We start from the raw sequence: 20,743 nt of genomic DNA on the forward strand, positions 1-20,743 counted from the left end.
ATAGGCACAGCAGCCTACCACAGCCTTGCCTATTGTCTGTATTAATTTTTACTCAACAGATCAGAATCCCAGGACAACTAAAATGAGCAGTTCTACTGCCACCCACAGTATCCAGTGTCCTCCCAGTACCACCCACAGTATCCAGTGTCCTCCCAGTACCACCCACAGTATCCAGTGTCCTCCCAGTACCACCCACAGTATCCAGTGTCCTCCCAGTACCACCCTTCCAACTGCTACTGCACAAAGAAAAAGCCAAATACTGGAAAAATAACGAAACAGAGGATGTTAAAAATAAAAGCAGCAAAAGAAGTCTGTAAGAGAGATGTAGCTTATTTAGCATGTTCTCTACAAACAGCAGTAATACACAAAACCAACGATGGGCAAAGATGCTTGCCCAGTGGTCTGTAAAAAACAGTTTCCTGGATTACCTGTGTCAAGTTAGCAGATAAGCCCATAAGCAATGAAGCAGCTCTCCTCTATTTTCATCTACTTGTGCAAGACAAGTAGAACATGAGAATCCATTATAATTCTAAAAATTACTATGAGATATTTAGCATAACCCAGACCTTCTTTCATGGGGAGTATCTGAAAATCAGGAATCCATAAAGTATGCAAAGTAACAGTTCAGCCTCCTTTAGCAAGTAGGCTACTTCAGCAAGACCCTTTAGGCCTGAACATATTATATAGCATTTCTTCTAGAAGCTCTTCAGAAAAGTCAAAATTATTATATCTTGCCACAAATAAAGTTGATGACAGGGGTATGACGTTTCTTTTGAAGCATTGCAGTCAGTATAAATGGAATCACTATAACTTGTTTTGCTATGTCAGATACTAGCTCTTGATCTGCATAAAAGATTATTTTAAGAGGGAAACATGTTGGCTTACCTTCCCACAAGAGCTCTTTAAAGTCCCAGAATATTGAGCAAATAATTATGCGGCTTTCTGCAATATGCAGCACTGTGCTCAACATTCAAAAAGAAAACAAATGTTACAGGATCCAAACTACATTGGGATTTGGCTTTCAAGATTCAGAGATGCTTGAATTTTAATGCTTGTTTAACGTATCTTCAGTATTTGAGTCTTTCCTTTGCCATGGTTCCCCAGACTTCTACAAATAATGGACAGTTCAGACTGGGAGTTTCCATCTGCTCTGGCAACAAAGAATTAGGGTTTTTTTTAAAAAATTCTTTCTAGTCACCCGGTAAAAAAGGATTTTGACATTCTGTTCTTCTCCCACACTCTGATCTATCCAGGTAATTTTAAATCGGTAAAGTAAATAATTATAGGCTCCTAGAAGACATAAAGCCTATTTACAATTCTGCAAAGCATTAGAATACTAACTTCAAAACAATATGAGCTCCTTTTATGCTTACTTGTCTTTAAAAGAAAGATTATAGAAATAAAAATCAGAATTAAAAGATCATTTTAAAACAGAAGATGTTACTGCATTTGTGAGAGAGAGAAAGAGTAGCTCTAGCTTTCCCTGCCAAAAGTGGGAAATTGCTCCATTTGTGAAGTCAAGCCTATTAATTGTTGTTTTTGAGGTTATTTATTCCAACTACAAATGCAAGACCATTTTCAATCATTTGCAGTACGGAGGATGTCCAAAACACACATCCAGAAACATGTTAAGAAACTGAGTATTTATATCATACAAATGAAGGGTAAGTTGCACACAAAAAAATTCCTCACATTTAAATCCAGAAATACAAGTATTGTAAAACTGTGTTTAAAATTCAGAATGTTTAAAACATAATAGAACTTTGGTAAAATAACACGTCCTTCCAATTGTCAGTCATCTAAGTGAGCAAGAAAGACTGAGTCCAAGAGACACGTTTTTCCTAGAGACTCTCTCCTTTTGTAATGAAATCTAAACTATGGTTAAAAAGTAGTCATTTTTTTCAGCTAACCACAATCCAACACAATAGCTTTTGGCTAGGCCTGCAGACAATCCAAACCCATATCTCCAGGGATTATCAACCCTTTGCCAGTGAATTTAACCTTTACATTAATTTTTTCACAGACTAAGGAAAGCAGAAAAGAAAGCAGCTGGACTGAAGATCTAAGGCAAATGGAGCGCTGCTCTTTTCTTTTTTTTAAACAAGTCAAACCTGTGTAGTGGCTGGAGCACAGGGAGCACACTATGCCTCTCAAAGCTGCCTGAAGGTTGTGAAAACTGGCTACATCTTGCAGCACTAACTCATCAACTGCCATGGGGAAATCTGCTTAAGTACAGACTGCAGGGTATGGTTTGCAGTATGTACTTTTCAGAACATTGCTAGAGAAATGAGGCAGTTATGAGCATGCTTGAAAGAGAAAGGACTTGCCTGCAATTAAGGAATAAGTGTGCGTTAGAGGCTTTTAAAATTTAATTTGGACACCAAATTACATCTCAGTTCTCTTTCCTTACCAAACAACAACAAACCTTCTGATCTACAATAAGCTTCTTTAAAACTCGAGTACAGCAGCTACTACCCAGCCTTTATATTGTATTAACACCCTGAAAACACCATGCAATGAGGTCTTGTACTTGTCCTACAAATATATGACACAATCCCTGCCCCAAAGACATTGCAGTTTATATGCTATAAAGTCTAATTATAGTGTAAGCATAAACCAGAAACCCTCTTACAAGTGGCAAAATTCTGAAAAATCAAGATAATTACAACCCTAGCTTATCCTGATTTGTGAGGCTATTTTTAGAACAGTATAGGCTGATGTGCTCTGAGTTTTTTTATATTTGCATTAAGTCCTCTGTGATTCCTCCTCTGAAATGTGTGCATATGCTGAGTCCATGTGAGATGCTACCACTGGCGCTTGTCATAAGAATTAAATCCCTCTCAAGCTTGTTTACAGCTCAGCACTTGTCATACTGCTCCCCTGAGCTTCATGGCTGGTTGGTTTTTTTCTTTCTCTTTGGCTCTGTGAAAGATTTAATTTCTTTTTTGTTTATGTGTGTACTTACACTTGCAGGTGCAGAAAAGAAAAAAATTGCTGTACCCAGATGTTTTGAAACTGCAGTAGCATACATACAGCTGAAATTAAGGAGAAAAACTAGCAGATAAAACTAACTTTCTCATACAGTATTCTATAGCATATTTAATAAACTTATGTTTCATTGACAAGATGACTCGAATTCCATTTTAGGAAGATCAGAATATTTAACACTTGCTGTCTCTGCTCTTTTGCAAAGACCTTTATTTAAAGTCTGAACATGGTCCAATTACTCCTATTTTCAGTTTTGCTAATATCTTCTTCTGGTGGTTACAGACTTGATCATCAATACAGCTACTGCATACCAAGCTGTGTTAGCTCATTACCAAATTAGTTGAACCTCAGAGAGTTTTATCCAGCTTTTCACCCATACTTCGAAAAATATATTGTATTGTTAAAAAAAAATTACCCTCTTGCTTCTGTAGTAAAAGGAGAAATCGTTGCCTGGATTGCCTGTAGAGACTCTAGTTCTAATCTCTCAAATCACATCTAGTTAAGCTTGTCTCCATTTCACAACTGCAGCTGGTTAACCTTGCAATTCATTTACCCCATCACATACTCTAACAGTCCATAAAAGAGTGCAGAGATTAACAAGGTATGGTTTCATGGGCAGCTACTGTAGCTACCCATCTACGGACACAGTAATGGCTTGTCTGCTTCACCTTAACAGCATGTGCAGGCAGAGGCTTTCCGCAGGCAGGAGAAAGGCTGCTAATTTTTTTGTTTGACTTCAGCACATGCATCGAGAACCTTTGCTTAGATATGCATGTTCCTAGTAAATTAAGTTTATTTGCACAACTATGTGCAGAACAAAATAGTTATTTTGTTAATTTTCTTTGATCAACTTTTAACTTTTCTAGTCATGCGCAATCTGTAACACAGAACTTGCTGATAATGGGAATGGTAAAAATACAAGGAGCTGACAGAACCCATTGCACTTTTTAAAGGACACTCTTGTGAAACCTAAACAGATGAATCTGCTTTTCTCGTAGCTGTTTGCAGCTTCAGTAACTTCCACCCAGTGTCCAGTGGAAGAGGAAGCGCCTTATCAGTGGCTCTGTGACATGACCTCTACAATCACACTGTTCAGCCTGCTGTCGCAGTAGAGAAGATAATTTTTTTGAAAATCTATCTTCATCTGTGTTGTTTTTTCTCTAGATTTCAGTTATCACCAAATTTTGAAACAAAATAATATTAGAGAAGCACCATGAAATTGGTGAATATTAGACCTATAAATACATAGAACTATTCCTTCTTTCTAAACACTTTAATTTTATATCTCAGCATTACTAACTTTATGGGTCCAAGGGACGGCTAATCCTCCTAACAATCCTGACCCGGTTCCGAAACCAGGGAAGTCACAGGGTGCGGTTCTCTAGACACTATGCACAAATAAAATACACACTGTCAAACTGACAGCAGAGCAGTAGAGCTATGTTTGTGTAAAAAAATGCAGGAGAGAAAGCAGATTTCCTATGCTAGGAGAAAGAACACCATGATAGTTAAACTGAAACTGTTTTTACAGCATCTCTAAAATGCAAGGTGTTACACAAATAAAAAAAGACAGTACTGACTTAATATGGTCTCTAGCAAACATATTCCTCCTCAGTGCATGTTCTTTTCAGCAGATTAAATAAAAGACAAGAGACTCTACTGGATAATATGGGTGAGGTGCAGAAAGCGCTTTACGTCTGCCCCGAAACAGATACATCAGTGAAATATATTTAGCTTGATAGACAGCAATTATTACTTGAGTTTAGACTGAGTGAAGTTTATCAATTATTGACCTTTACCTAATTAGTGTACATTTTACTCAAGCAAATCAGTTTACAGTCAGGTCAAATCTCTTTGTGCTGTGAAGTGACTGGTAACAGACAGTTTGGTCAGATGCTGTACAGAATTCTCATGTTTCTTGATAAAGACCTCTACTCTCATTAAATAAAAGACTAAAAGCAGAAGCATCTTGCCTGCACGTATTCTATATTCCACTCACAGTAAAGTTCCCATTTGCTGCTGCTGCTTCTTATTGATCTTTTATTGCAATGAGGCAACTCTTCATTTGCTGCTTTGTATTTTCTTTGGAGATTCTTTTCAGCAGAATTCCTACCAGCTTTGGCATCACCTATGAGGAAGAGAATATGGCTGTTCTTGCAGGGAGTCCAAAGTTCAGGGCGGATATATTTTATCCACTCTAAATAGGGATTAGCAAGAGACTGACCTTTAAAACATTTTGTCATAGTTCCCTCCTCTTGCTTCCCCAATTTATTTTATGCAAGGTAACATACAAATGACATAGAAGAGATGTGATGAATAAACTCTCATAAAAGTGCAAGTGTATTACAAGCTCTCTCAAACAATACATTTTATTTTGATGGAAAGAACCAACGCATTTGTAAGGACTGTGTAAACCCATCAAATAAAGAATACATTAACACAAACCACATATGTGAGAAGCCAGCAGATATATTTTTATTACTGCTGAAATACAATGGCACGTTAAAAGCTTCCAAGATACCACTGCTAAACAGCAGCTCCCCAGCGCAGTTAAATCACTGTGTGAAAGCTCACAGTCAGGAAAAGAGGTCCACTTTCATGTAGAATTCTTTTGTTTGTTTCATTTCAAAAATGAATAAACTTTCCCATATATAATAGCATCTATGGATCAACTGTACTAGGAAGGGCCAGCTTTGCCTGGTGGAAGTGTACAAGCCTACCAACAGTTTAAGAGGCACAGCTGTCCTAGAGAAGAACAATGCTCCGCAGAGCCCTCAGGGAGCCCTACTTCCCTAACACAAACTGACTAAATGCGCATCTTGCCTGCTTCTATGGAGACCGGAGATGAAATCTCATTTCCCTTCATTGAGTAGCTCACCTAGTGAGAAGTGAGCTTGGATCAGCAAGACACTCTAATCCAAGTATAATGGCAATTTTACAACAATCTGTTTAGACAACTTTGTGCTCAAGAGAGCGTAAGGATTGTTGCTGAACTCCACCCTCTTTTTAACATGATAAAAAATGTGATCCCTTTTCTTCTTTACTACTCTGTTAATCTACATCAGGGAAAATAAAACCAAATTACGTTTTCATTATAGCTGCACGTAAACAAGCGTGTCGTGTGTGTAAGGGAAAATAACTGGAATGTAGTAACGGTCCAATGTAGCTAAGACTTCACCTGACTTCTTATACTGTCACCACTATCAAGTTCAGTTTTTCTAAAGGTTTCCTTTCAGGTTGAATTCTTTCTCATTACTCACAGTATTAGGATTCATTTTGAGTAATAAGATTTCATATATAAATAATTAAAAATTAAGATGCGAGTGATGAATGTCTTCCTGGGTAGCAGACTAGTTTTCTACTTTCTAAAATCCTACCTAACAACATTTGAAATTTCCGAATTTATATTGAAAATGAGTCTTCTGTAACTGCAATAGTGTGCTCCTATTGCAATATGTTTTCTTGGATGAACAAAACATGATGAATTTGCATAGATCTAAAAAGATACATCACACGCATGCAAATTATAAAAGTTGCATCAAAACCTTTAAGTCTTTACACTGAAGGATGTATAGGTCATACTCAAAAAAGGTTTCTAGTGGCTGCAGTTAATTGAAATATACACAACTAATATAATCTCTGGAGATCCAGCCATAAAAAGCAGACAGTTTCCAAAGGAACTGATCCAATAGCTTCATTACTTGCAGCTGTTTGTTTTACTGAAAGCTCACTGTGTTTACTCCTCTTACGGAAATGCTTTCCCCCTGAAAAAGTAGGAATTTGACTACAATTCCCTACAGACTACTCCAAAAGCTGTATTTCTTAGTCTGTGGTTTCCCATTCAGCAGCAAATACATAGCCTAAACTGGCTAAGATGTTCTCTACTGCTGCTTGTTACTGCAGCCCAATCAGCTCTGTGATTTAGCTCAGCACGTATCCGCAAAAATTGGTTGAAGTGAAACTTAGCAGCTACAGGGGAAAAGGGCTGATTCAATCACTGGAAACGTACTTACAGAAACAAAGCCTTACAAGCCTCAGTTTAGCAAATTTAAGAGATTAAACTTAAGACTTCTCTTGTAAAACTCAGCTACCTTCATCTAAAAAAATATTGTAATGGCTAAGTAAAAAAGCAAAATTCACTTAACTCTATTCGTGGTGGTGTAGTAGGATACTCCAAAAGGTGTTGCTGATACAGGTTTACATGTGAAGACAATAATCTTTTTTCCCCCCTCAACTGTATCTGTTGCTATTAATAGAAAGATAAACTTTTAGGTACACAGTCCTTGGGGTTGTGAAACCAAAGCAACAAACTGCAGCAAAGTACAAGCTGGGGATAATTATTTTGAATTCTGTTATGTTCATCAGTTCCCCAATTTGAGAGAAAAGGCGCATTAAACAAGTGAAGAGCACAGGACACTATCTAGGGGAGAAACTAGGAAGGTTTTAAAACCCTGCAGAATGGACAAAGAAATCACTATGAAACAACCAAGGGTCAAATAGAAGAATGATGCCGAAATTCTAACTGCAGTATGTTTTAGTTTTATGCTGTACTCAGTTCATTATTTTTAATATCCATTAAAGGTTTGAACTTTAACTCCCAGGATCATCATTCTAACATCTTTCATGGTAACACTGCTTCTGATACTTGAAGACCATACAAATGTAACGTCTGGCTTGATACTGGCACTACACCCTCACCGGTATTTTAAATATGCTAAGGGAAACAACTGCAAAAAGGGAGGAAGCTTTATCTTTCACTCCACTGAAAAAAACTAAGAGTAGTTCTGGACAGAGTGGATTATTATATGTTCCCACCCACAAGTAACTTGCATTAGTTTTCCTAGGAAAAGCTTTGGTTTGCTGTATCTTAAATACAGGTTGTACTTTCATTTCCTTTTACGTTATCAAGACTGCCTTCTGAGGAACTCAGAGGACAATGAATTTTCTTTATCAAATAGAAATGTTTTAGGGTATTAAAAGGTATGTTCTACTTTAATGTCTGTCTTACTAGTTAAAATTGAATCAATATTAAGTTCCAAGAAAGTCTATAAACAATAGAAGTATTGTGCATTGAAGTTTCTCTTGTAACAATCTTGAAGAAACTTCATAGGTTATCCTCAAGAAAGGTTAAGTCATTATCAGCCTTAAACCAGAGGATGACACAGCCTGCCTTGATACTTTTCTACTGTGGTACTTACTAGCCTACTGTCTCAGACAAAGGTCACTGAAGAGTGACAAGCTATAGTTTAAAGGATGTTTATTTTAAATAGTTTTGGTAGGAGACTCTTCAGAAGAGCTGAAAGAACTTCATTATTTAGCAAAGATTAAAAAAATGCCACTATTCAACACTAAGGCACATCTTAGTATATTATTATAAAACAGCATACATGCCGCGTGTTAAGAACTTCTTTTTGGTTCCATGAAGGAAGATCATACAAACACTCTCGTCTCCTCTAGGATAACTGGTCTTTCTATGGTCTCAAGAGGGCATCCAGTATGTGTCATCTGGGAAAGAAAACAGAGTGGAAAGTCACACAAAGAGAAGAAAAGCTTCCCTAGCATGAACGTGTTGCCTTCCGATACGGCTATCTAAAGCTCTTTGCTGTCTTTCAGAGTCATTGAAGTTTGATGTGCTCAACTGCTCCGGTTCCTCAAATTGCGATTTCAGGAATCAGTAAAAAAAGCTTCGCTTTATGGGATAAAGCAGGTTAACCAACCTGTCCTGCATGTTGCACACTGCTATTCATGATTATTTTTTCATGATTCAAATTATGAACTTACTTTCATTTCTCCTCTGTAGATGCGTCTTCTGCTTTCCATCATCAGCCAACAACTTAAAAGTTGACACCAACTGTCAAGAGAAGGAGACATTCCAAAATACAAAGGATTGTGACAGGGAAAAAGAAGCCATTTAAGCAATATCTAACAAATACACTGCATTTCACTAAATATCCTGGGAAAATTATACCATGTGCCATCAACTTGCTAGCTCAAAGAGGAAGTATTTCCAAGAAATTCAAAAGACAAATCTCAGCTGAAAACCTGAGAAAGTGGTACACAAAATTCAATCCTCATCTCAGACAGCAAACACTCAGGTAATTTAAATACATATAATTTAAAAACTATTCAGTATTCACATTCCACTTCTTCTACAGCCTTAAAAGAGAGGAAAGCAAGGACTACTACAATTTCTTGCTAGAATATGACAGGATTAGAATGAAAACATCACAAGAGGCTGTTAAGAAACAGACCCACAGGTTACTTCCATTTAGTCAAAAGGATTCATTCTTAGTTATACTATTTATGAGCAAAACACATGACGGTTACATTTTCAAGGTTACCACATTACCAGTATGAGAGAACTTTCTTTATAAAGATATCATTATACGCTATTCCATTCACTAAAATTTTTGGAGACAACAGCTTTCAAATTAAATGCCTAACACTGAAAATTTAGTGAAATAAATTACGAAATGAAGTTTATTTACATTAAATTCATAACATAAGGGATTTGTTTAGCAATGCTACTTAAATGCTTAAAGAATGGAGAATTGGTTGCTGACAAGCTAACGCTTTTTGATCATAGAATTAATCTTATTTTAAACTGTCTGATACAGCCCATACACGTAATTTGAGCGTTTAATTTTCCTAATATGAAGCTAAATTTGCCCAAATTTAAATGCAGATATACATATATCATCATAGATATCCTTGTGGTTGTCACGAAAACCTCAGCCTCTGAAATAATGGTTTGAACAGCAAAAAAACCTCAACAAAACCAGCACATTTTTACATCAATAAACACATTAGCTTTATAGCACCTTGCAGGCATAACAACAACATTAATCTCTTTCAAAACAAGATGTTTCACAGCTAAACATTTTCCACACTTTTTTCTTTTAATCTGGTGCATGGTGCAATAGAGGAAACATCAACTTAACATGGTTACTTTGGGTCAATAAAATGACTGAATAAAAAATATTAATTAAGCGTCTTAGAGCTACAACAGGGATCCAAAACTCAAGGGAACATAGCAAAGAACTTTATTCATAGTGTCTGTAAACTACTATGAAATACCAGTCAACCTACTTTCCCTTTTAGCACTGAATTAATAGGGAAAAATTAAAGAGTCAAAATTATGCATAAAACCGTAATGTTGAAAAGAGGTAACATGACAGGCTTCATCTAAGAACTGTCCTTTTAAGCTACACTAAAAATGGAGTAAAGGTTTTATTAAAAGCAAAAATCATTCAAGTAATCATAAAATATACTTACCAATATTTTTTTTATTAGAGGCATATTAACTGTACATAAAAAAAAACACAAACAACAAGATGCAACTAGAAGAACATTAATGAAAACAAAGAGAACAATCAGGTATAAAATTTGCCCTACGCAGGAGTTTCTAGACAGCCTACAGCCTGTCTTTGGTGGAATACTAGTGTATCCTACAGTATAAAAAAACCCCACCCAACCAACCAACCAAAAAACCCCCCTACTTTCTACATGCCAGCACATAAAAATGCTTAACGTCTGCAGAAAAGCTTTGAGATCTTTCAGTTAAGGTTTTGCAGAATACTAAGTGTTACTCAAGATTCTTTACCCTGACCTTCAATTTCTAATGCCTTTTGACAGTAAAGCACCACAGAATGTGACTTAACACTTACTGCCCATGGTTCTTCTCTCCCACATTTCCAGGAAAACAAAAGCGGACATGGTTTTGTTATAAAAATTTTCTTGTTTAAAATACATCACCCAGCACTCAGAACTCAGTATGTGCGATGATTTGATCTGATTTTTTTTTTTTCCTCTTAGGTTTACTCATCCATTCTGTTAAAGAAAACTGCCAAAGTTTCTTTCCCAAACCGCACAAGGCAAAGTGAGACATTGGCTGCACCTGAAGAAGCACCAAGTGACTGAACACTCACTGACCATAAGTTAATGCGGACAACAGTTTTCCATTAAACGCAAATAATGAAGATAACATACGCATGGCATGTGATTTCCTTAAAAACAAATGTTATATAAAGAAATCTGCAACGATTATTCAAGCAAATACAGTAAATCTCTAGAGATGAGGGAAAATGGTGATTCTAGTATGGATACAAGAAGTAACTTCAAGTTACTGTTTTTTGGTAAGGCAACAAAAACTTGAGGTAAAACGTCTTCCCAAGTACAAAAGAGAGGGGGCACAGAATAAGAACTACTGATGGCTGGATGGTAAAAAAAAATAAATTTAAATTACTTAGAAAGAAATAAAAATCTGAATTATGTGCAATTATGTTCACGTAACTCAAAATACTGTGTAACTTGACCCTCTGGAGTGAATTCCGCCAAAAGTAGCAATTTAACTTCTAAGAAACCTCTCAAATAACATGATAGAGATTTATCTTTCATAATTATACAGTCTCCTACAGTGTTTAGTCAGCAAATGAATTATTTCATATAGGAAAAATTGTAACAAATTTTAGTTTTTCTCCTTCACAAAAATACCATACCACTGTTTTCATGATACACCTTATTTGTCTGAAGCTATCTAATAGCTTTTTTTTTTCTAGAAAAATCTAGTTCTCTCTCACCTTTTCCTTTGGAAAGGCTACTAGGTATTTGAGTGTTTTATACCTAACATTACTTTTTGTATAAACATTCTCTACATGGTTTGAAACAAACAATGCTTTCACATCATCTGAGAATATATATAAAAACATCTGCCAAAAATGCAGATGTTTCAATCTTAGTTCTATTTTCCAATTTTCAACATTTTGTGGCCAAATTCTTCCAGATTCTTATTATTAAAATAGTAAATGTTTTATAAATTTGATTGCATAATAAAAGACAAACGTGAGGAATTTACAAGCAAGTATCATACAACTGGTTCCAGTTGAACTTAATCTTTTCCAACACCACATATCAGAGCGCTATTCAAAATATATAATTTTCATGGAAGATCATTAATCAGATAAAAACCACTATGGAGATCGCTCTAGGTTTAAACACAGATGCATTCAGTAACTTCTTCAGTAACATACACATCAGTTCCATAGATGATTAAGTCCTTTAAACTGTCCTCATCGTGGTGCTGTATTTTATATTCTTCCACTTGTACACGTGTGAAGACATCAGACTGGTTAGTCATACCTCGAGTTTACGATTTCACTAAAATCTGTAAAGAACAAAAGAATACTGCAACTTATTGCTCTCAGCTTTTTCATGTGTCTTGTTATTTGAAGTTCTTAAAGAGGCAGATCTTGAAAAGCTGTGATTATGTAAACTGTTCCATTTTTCTTTTTAAAAGTCTTCTAAACCTGCATGAATGAAAATTAAGATGCAATTCAAAATTTAAGTCATATAACTCTTTAGAGTTTTAAGTAATTTGAGATGTTGAGATTGATGTGGTTTATTTAGAGGCTCCAACAATAAACTGGATGGTCTCTGAATTTTAATACTGTTGCTGATTAGACTCATTTAGCAGCTGAGCCCAGTTAACCTAGAATGAGAGAGCAGACTTCAGATGCACACTGATGGCCCAGAAAAATATATCTATGTAATCAGGACAAGTTAGCACGTCTTACCACAATACACACCTACAAAAATACATTTATGTACAGGCACTTGCTCATTTAATCCTAAAACACAGAAAACTCATAAAAAACAACCCAACCAAACAAAACCCGCCACGTCTCATTCATAATCTTAAAAGAAAATAGTTTTTGGGAACTGTCACTAAATCTTTAAAAAAAAAAATGTAGGAAGACTATGCCCAAAGTTTCAAGCTGAGCATAAAATTATGCACAAAGACAAAATTTTGTTGCAAATATTTACTCAAAAAGTAATAATTTACAGCAGTGCTTTAACAGCTGTTCAAAACATTTAACATTCATGAGCAACAAAACTGCAGGTCAAAAGCACATTCTGAATGTTTCAAACGGAGCAATGAAGTCATAAGAGAAAGCTACCATTAATCATATGCATTCCTACATCTACCTAACTAAAAGACAAAAAAAAAATACCCAAACCAAAAAACCAAACCAAAACCAGCAGCTGTCTTTCTGTACACAGTTTTGGCTACAAAATGTCCTGAAATTGAACTGTACAATCCTACTTTATATGCCCTTGTGTCCTTTTTGTAACAGTTAGCCAGCAGCAGCTGCAAAATCGCAGAATACATGCCAGTTGGTGTTTCCAGTTTGGGGTTTTCCTTCTTTTTGCTTAAAACAGTTTTTACATTAAACCGTACTTTGGTGTGACTTACAGACCATTCCTACGGGTCTACAGCTAAGAATAATTAAAACAATGGTAAAAGCCTAACAGCTACAGTACTTTCAGCAGTATGTTCTACTTTATACAATTATGTTCTGCATTTCTGCACAGCCTGCACACTGAAAACCCCACAAATATATATTTTTATTGTAATAATTCCACTTTCACTGAAAGTTTATTAAGGTAAGCTTACAGCCTGGCAGGATTACACCTGTACAGAGGTGCATAGATTCATATAATTCTGTTTACATGCTTTTACAGACAGGAATGTGACACCAAGTCCAAAGATTTATGTTTACCCATATTATCAGTAGACCAATAACCATCATCACAAGTGTGCTCCATTTCAGCATCAGAAGTGAACTCATACTGAATCCCACTGTTTAATGATATTCACAATGAAGGATTTAAAAAAATATTTTCTTGGCAAATAAATCACCTTATCCCAGTCTAGTTAACTATAAAAATTAGAATTTATTTCTCCTTTAAATGTCAATCTAATAAGATATATCACATCCAAGAGACAATGATATATTTGAACGTGTTACCTTTTGTAAGTTTAGTTAATTCAGTTGTACATACACATACATGCTATCTTCATATGCAAAACTTCCCTTTAGTGTCTCTCTCCTCCCTCTTCCCTCCCCCCTTTTTTATTTTTAATACTAGCATCAGTGAGCACACTCATCAGAAATGGTCCATGGTGTTCTTACCATTGTTTATAACAAATAATAAAATCAACATAATTTCAGCTTGCTTCATTTTCATCTGTCTTGTTTACAGTTGTTTCCATTCTGTTGGGACTGCTTTCTTTAGAAGTCTCATCTGTTTGTTCAGAGACTTGTCCAGCTTTCTTTGATGAAGGTGCAACACTACCTTTTTGAAGAATTTCAGTAGCTTCATGCTCTAGTACCTCTGATGGAGTCAAAGGCTCCAAATGAATACTGCCTTGTTCACTAATGTCTGAACTAACAGATTCAGGTTCATCTCTTTTTCTCAAGAACTGCTCAAAACTAACATCATCACCCAACGTTAGTTTTAAGTCCCTTGCGTTCATTGCTGAAAGTGTAGTTTCATCCAAGCTATGTATTTTAGTCTGCTCATTCAAGATAATGTTATCTGAACTTTGGCAAGTTTTCAACTCACTTTCGTTATGAATACCTTTTTTTTTCTCATCTACTAATTGTTTGTTATTATCTAAATCACGACATGCTCCTTTCTCATCCAAAGAATTTTTTGAGCTGTTGTCAGGAAGTTCCAAACTAGGGACATTTTCTGTATTTGACAAGGACGAGTTTTCTTCATTCTTTTCAACTGATGCAACATTTTTAGTTTGATTTCTACTGCATTCTTTTGTTTCATCTGCAGAGTCATGGTCTTGTTTGCTGAAAAAAAACCAAAACAAGTTGTTTTTATAACAAATGAAATAAAGCAGCACATGGCTGTACTCTGCAAAGTGACCCTCAGAAAGTGGTACTGCATATTACCTATTGGGCATTTCTCACAAACTTTCACAGCAAGATGGGCTGAATTTAATTAACAGGTGCATTTTTCTTACCTATTTACAAACTTAGCTTTATACTTAGCAGTCAGTTAGTTCTTGAATTTCATCTCCAGAAAGGAAGGTTAGGTTGTCCCCTTTACGTGATGTATGAAATGTATATTAAGTTCCTCTACAAGCACAGCCTCTTCAACACAGATACAAATATGACTACTTGAAAACTTTTGTTGATGTGCAAGAAAAGCAGCCAGTTCTATTTTTATACCATCAAATTGACTCTGCAATACTAATGCAGGTAAAGCGAGAAAAAAGCTAACAGTTGGAAATCAATTAACTTAAATGTAAAATTTAGTTGAGCAACTACAAATTTGGATTCACTGAAAAACTGAACCTGTGAAGCAGCATTTTCAGTCACTTTTCAGAGTAAACCTGTATGTTTATATAAAAGAAACCTACATCAGTACTGAACTATGCAAGTAAAAATGAGAATCTTACTGTACAATAAAATCTAAACCACAACGTATGAACTTTGTAGACAAACTGATTGTTTGAACCTTGTATTACTTCAATAAAGCCACATGCATGCAATGCTTTAGGGTGACTGGGGAAAAAAAAGTAAATCAGAAAGCTCCAAAGACTGAACTGTGTATTTCAAATGCAATCTATACCCACAAAAATACAATAGTCTGGTCATATTGCTATATGCAATTTGCTCATATGTTCATATTCCAACAGTCAAAATCCCAAATACTAGTTTCCTAATATTTCTTTTCATTTGTTATAAGAATACCAGCTTCTCCCATCCTTTCAATGATGGAGTTCAATTTTTTGCTGTAAGGATTTAAATTTGGTAAAAGTTTAATATAATTTCTAAGCCATTCAAAAATTTTCAGAATGAGAAGTAGCTCAAATTATCTAAAAATTATGATGGTGACAAACAAAAAGGAGAGGGGAAGATGGAAGAACAGTTGGTCTGATTTCAGACATAAATTCTATATAGGAAATGAAGTTAGGAGCAAATTAACTTCTAGAATTCAAAACATAAATTGAAAATAGTCTCTGAACAGTGACATGCAGACAAAAGATGTGAGAGCTATAATATCACCAAATATTAATCAAAATGCGTTTGTACTTTATTTCTTCAAATAGTTTAAAAAATGGTTTGAAATAATTTTTGGCTAAAACCACTTTTAACATTACCTAAGCAGACAGTTCCAGGACTTAAGAGGAATAACTGATTTCTTCTACTATGTTTTTATGATACATTTTCAAGCTGGACATCTAGACATGTTGTTCTACTGATTCAGGAATTTAAAACGCTTCATGTGATTCACCTACATGCTAAATGATATTGAGTTCTATAGAAAACAGTTGTTCTGGAAGAGGTGCTACATACTACAAACATTCAGAAATGTTTTCAAGTTTTACTTTCACTTAAATAAACTAGTTCAAGAATATTCAATTTCCTACTTTGAATTTAAGTCAGAGGAATATTTTGAGTAGGGATAAGAGACTGCTGAGATATCCTTGAATGGTGAAATCTTACTGGTCGCCGAGGTAGTCATAAGAATATTTTCACCTTGTTACACCAATTTTTCATTTGTAATAAGGAATTAAGAGACAAGCCAACTTCTTTACCAAATTACAACCTATATTTGCTACTCGTGTCAATTTTTTTTTTCATTTATTAGACTATCCAAACCAGTAAATAACATTCTCAAGTATACAAACAGATTTTCTATCCAAGTTGTTCTCCTCTCTCTCAAACTTCTAGAACAAAAAGGGGAAAAAGAATAATATTTGAGGGCAAGCTCAAGACTAAGTTCCTGCACAAAAGCCAATGCTCAGAGCTACCTGTCAGCTGTGGTTGACATAGCCAGTCTTGCTATAACTGTTCCTAATGATCTCATCTATTACAGAGAAACACGTAAGCTATACAGAGCTGTATAAATGCTAGTAAATATTTAGAATTGTTTTCCTATGAAAATCCAGTCAACTCTATGAAACACTGTATACACATGACCTTTAGCTACTACTTTTCAACAAGCAGCTTGAGGCTGTGGTATAGTTGCAGTTAATAAGCACAGTATTACGCTTTATGTGGGAAGTTTTGAACACAGATATGCAATTAAAAAGGTTTTAAATAAAGGGATGATTAATGCCTCATTAGCACACACAGAGCAGTGTTTCTACACTGGAAATCCCAGCTGGATTACACATATGTACACACACAGAAACAAGAGTCACACTTCAAAGGACAAATCTCCCCTTGACGTGTAAAAAGAATCCATCGTAATCTCCCGCACTTTCTAGTAACCAAAATCCCAGCTTCATCCAAACCCAGCCTCTCATTCTCACTCATTTTTGGCAAAACACAGAAAGGGAGGTAGAGGAAGTAGGGAGGAAGAAAATAATAATAAAAAAAATTACTAATTTCTCATGCAAAAAAGTTGTCTCTCATCAGCATACCTTCCTGTGAGTCATTTATACTAACAAAACAGAGTATAAAAATAAAATTGAACTAGTTTTGTAGAATAATCACCATGACAAAAACTATTATCCACAAAGAACAGCAACCTTTTAGATCGCTAAGCACAATAGTAAGTTCATTTAGATGGAACAGTTCTCCAATTAAATTGTTTACCTCTGCTGAGAACTGTAGATGAATAAGCAAAACCTAGGTATTGTGATGCACAAAAATTTCACAATAAAAAGAAAAATCATAAGATTTAAAGAAATCCTTCTATTAGTAAGTCAGCAACTGAAAAAGAATAGCCTTCCATCTAATATGAGGAATGAAACCTACTCTTACTACTCTATGTGCAAATAATACAGTGCAAGAAAACTAAAAAAATCAGATATCAAAAAGACCAGAAAATGCGAGAATGATAACTATTTTGCAGAAAGGACAATTTCAATCAACAGTTAGAATGTAAAATCTGAGTTTTGTTTAATGAAAACAATGAACCCATATATTAAAGCATGATACAAACCATGGCCAGACTATCAAATATGGGCTATACTAATGAACTAGCTGCCATATTGTCTATATGAAGTCAGGTTTTAGAATAAGACTACTTCAAGGGAGTAGTATAAGAAATAATTTTGAATCCAAGAAACGAGTCTACCAGGTGCAAACATACACTCACCCCAAGCTACAGAAGTCTAGAAACTAAAGGGATTTTTTCTCTTTTTCTCATTGTATAGAAAATGTTAAGATTTGGGTGCCAAGTGAGGCTGAGGGAAGCTAAGCTGATTATTTGTTGTTTCAAAATCCTACTAGCTCAAGATTTTTTTTGCTGTTCTTTGTTGAGGAAAAAGAACTGGAAGCTCTGTCCATAAGTGCTACAATGCCTAACAGAGCTGAGTATTCAATAACGGATGTTCCACACATCTCAGAACATGTGCGCAGTATGGGCATTCTGTCCAGGGAATACGAGTCTGGTCTAAAATAACACCTCCGAACCACAGTGCAGTGAAGATGGAGGATTCTCAGAATCAACTGCTTTCATCTGCTGATCTGCTCCTGCATCACTAATTACTTGCCAATATCAACATAACTACCCTGGCTTAATAACAGAGAAAAGTCTTTGAGGACTGAGAATCAATAGTGCTAGAGCTACAATACTCCAGATGTCTGTCTTAAAGCCCATAAAGTAATATCAAACAAAATTTTAACAGAAAACACAGAACACATTTAGATACTAAAATTTTTTTTGTCTACTTAAACACAAGCATAGGAGAAAGTAGCGCATCATATTCAATTAGAATTACAGTGACTGTTTACTAATCCGTAGCTCAAAGACAGTTAGCTTCTAATACCCGAACCACTCAGTCACAATTCTTAAGGAAGCATTTCAAGTGAAAGTAAAATTTCAAATTATTTGGCCCCCAGTGCATACGACTAGAATAAAAGAGAGATAAAGCAGAACGTTTTCTAAGAAAAGTAACCTACAAGGAGATTCCGAAAGCAGTTTGCCCTTTTTTTTTTTTTAAAAGCACTATAAACGCATGTATAACAAATAATTGTAATAATGTTTTGACTAAGCTTTTAAAGGTTAAGTTTGCACCAACAATTGTGAAAGATCACTAACTTGAACAGGATATTTCAGGCTGTGGGATCTGGAGTAATAATTTAGATTAATTATATGAAGAATAAGTCTGCCCACAATATGTGCCAAAAGAAATGTATAAGATTTCAATTATTGCCTCAGACTGCCATAAAATCCCACAATTTTGCATATTTTTTTAAAGTGTAGAGTTATAATTGTTAGTTATCTAAAAATTTCTCATATTTGCTCTGCTAAGAATTTGAGTACACTTTCCATAAATGACAGAGGTTTTTAAAAACCTAAAGGAATATACAAGAATTAAAAGTTTATACTCTATTTTAAAATTGTTTCTCAATTGTCCCAGTAATACTGTTAACTCATATGCAACGTTTTGTTTGTTTTTTTTTTAAAAAAAGCTCCTTTTAACAAACCATACAATTTGTTTCATGTCTTATGAATCTTGGCCAATTCACAGTTTAAGCATCTCTAAGAACGTTTACTGCCATCTGTCATTACTGCCATTCAGAGGGACCTTGACAGGCTGGAGAGGTGGGCCCGTGTGAACTTCATGAAGTTCAACAAGGCCAAGTGCAAGGTCCTGCACATGGGTCGGGGCAATCCCAAGCACAAGTACAGTTTGGGTGGATAATGGATCGAGAGCAGCCCTGAGGAGGAGGACTTCAGGGCATTGGTTAATGAGAAGCTCAATATGACCCAGCAATATGGACTGGCAGCCTAGAAAGCCAACCGTATCCTGGGCTGCATCCAAAGAAGCATAGCCAGCAGGTCGAGGGAGGTCATTCTCTGCCTCTACTGTGGTCTCATGAGACCCCACCTGCAGTACTGCGTTCAGCTCTCAGGTCTCCAACATAAGAAGGACATGGACCTGTTGGAGATGGTCCAGAGGAGGGCCACAAAGATGATCCGAGGGCTGGAGCACTTCTCCAATGAAGACAGGCTGAGAGAGTTGGGGTTGTTCAGCCTGGAGAAGAGAAGGCTCCAGGGAGACCTTCCAGCAGCCTTCCAGTACCTAAAGGGGGCCTACAGGAAAGCTGGAGAGGGACTTTTTTGCAAGGGCATGTAGTGATAGGACAAGGGGCAATGGATTTAAACTGAAAGAGGGCAGATTTAGATTAGATCCAAGGAAGAAATTCTTCACTCTGAGGGTGGTGAGGCACTGGAACAGGTTGCCCAGAGAGGTTGTGGATGTTCCATCCCTGGAAGTGTTCAAGGCCAAAGTTGGATGGGGCTTTGAGCAACCTGATCTAGGGGAAGGTGTCCCTACCCATGGCAGGGGGGTTGGAACTAGATGATCTTTAAGGTCCCTTCCAACCCTAACCATTCTATGATTCTATGAATGCGTTTTGACATTCAGAAGCTGAATTCTACATGTCTTGTTGAGTAAGTTCATTACAACTGCCATTAAAAATTTTTTAACATAGACAATACACATTATGAAAATTCTAATTAAACACTTTTCCCAATTACCTGAGAAATAACACAACGTGTTATTTTATGTACCTGATTTCAAGATGCAGCTGATCATTGTATTTACCTTTCAAAAGCTGGTGTTTCTGTTTTTCCTTCAGATAAACTAGGTCTTGAATTATTCTGTAATAATTAATGATATTTATTTTACATTCACGAGCAACTGACTACAATATAAAGTTGCAGAAATAATTTCACGCTGACATTCCCATAAATCTGTTATGTAGCAGAGATTGAGCATGGATCTGAGTACATCTGAGATGTTTGCAAATAATCTTTCAAGCTAAAAAAAATGAACAAAAAAACCAACCACAAACAAAGCAAAACTTAAAAGCAACTCTTGTAGCCTTTTTCATATACATAATTTCAATTATGCCTTATTGAACAGGATGCAAACTAAATCTGGACAGCTTTTTATCTGGAGGGGGAAAAACCCTCTGAACTAAACTTGTGT

At 35.8% G+C, this 20,743-nt stretch overlaps 1 protein-coding gene across 3 annotated transcripts in view; it reads right to left on the bottom strand.

Annotated features, from left to right (window-relative positions):
* Positions 1-11,949: 11,949 nt before the first annotated feature.
* The window catches only part of ZNF280D (zinc finger protein 280D), a 51,821-nt gene continuing 43,027 nt past the window's right edge, over positions 11,950-20,743 (bottom strand). Inside the window, exons 20-22 of one of the 3 annotated variants that reach the window (XM_009983351.2) lie at positions 20,357-20,412; positions 13,962-14,633; positions 11,950-12,293 (exon numbers count right to left, since the gene is read on the bottom strand). In XM_009983351.2, coding sequence (XP_009981653.2) covers positions 13,997-14,633; positions 20,357-20,412 — 693 coding nt within the window. In that variant the 3' untranslated portion in view covers positions 11,950-12,293; positions 13,962-13,996. Of the gene's footprint in view, positions 12,294-12,842; positions 14,634-20,356; positions 20,413-20,743 lie in introns of those variants that run through there. The other 2 variants (XM_086620297.1, XM_086620298.1) reach the window with 2 other exon arrangements.

The sequence above is a fragment of the Tauraco erythrolophus genome, chromosome 14 (assembly GCF_009769465.1).
Source record: "Tauraco erythrolophus isolate bTauEry1 chromosome 14, bTauEry1.pri, whole genome shotgun sequence".
Taxonomy (NCBI): Eukaryota; Metazoa; Chordata; class Aves; order Musophagiformes; family Musophagidae; genus Tauraco; species Tauraco erythrolophus.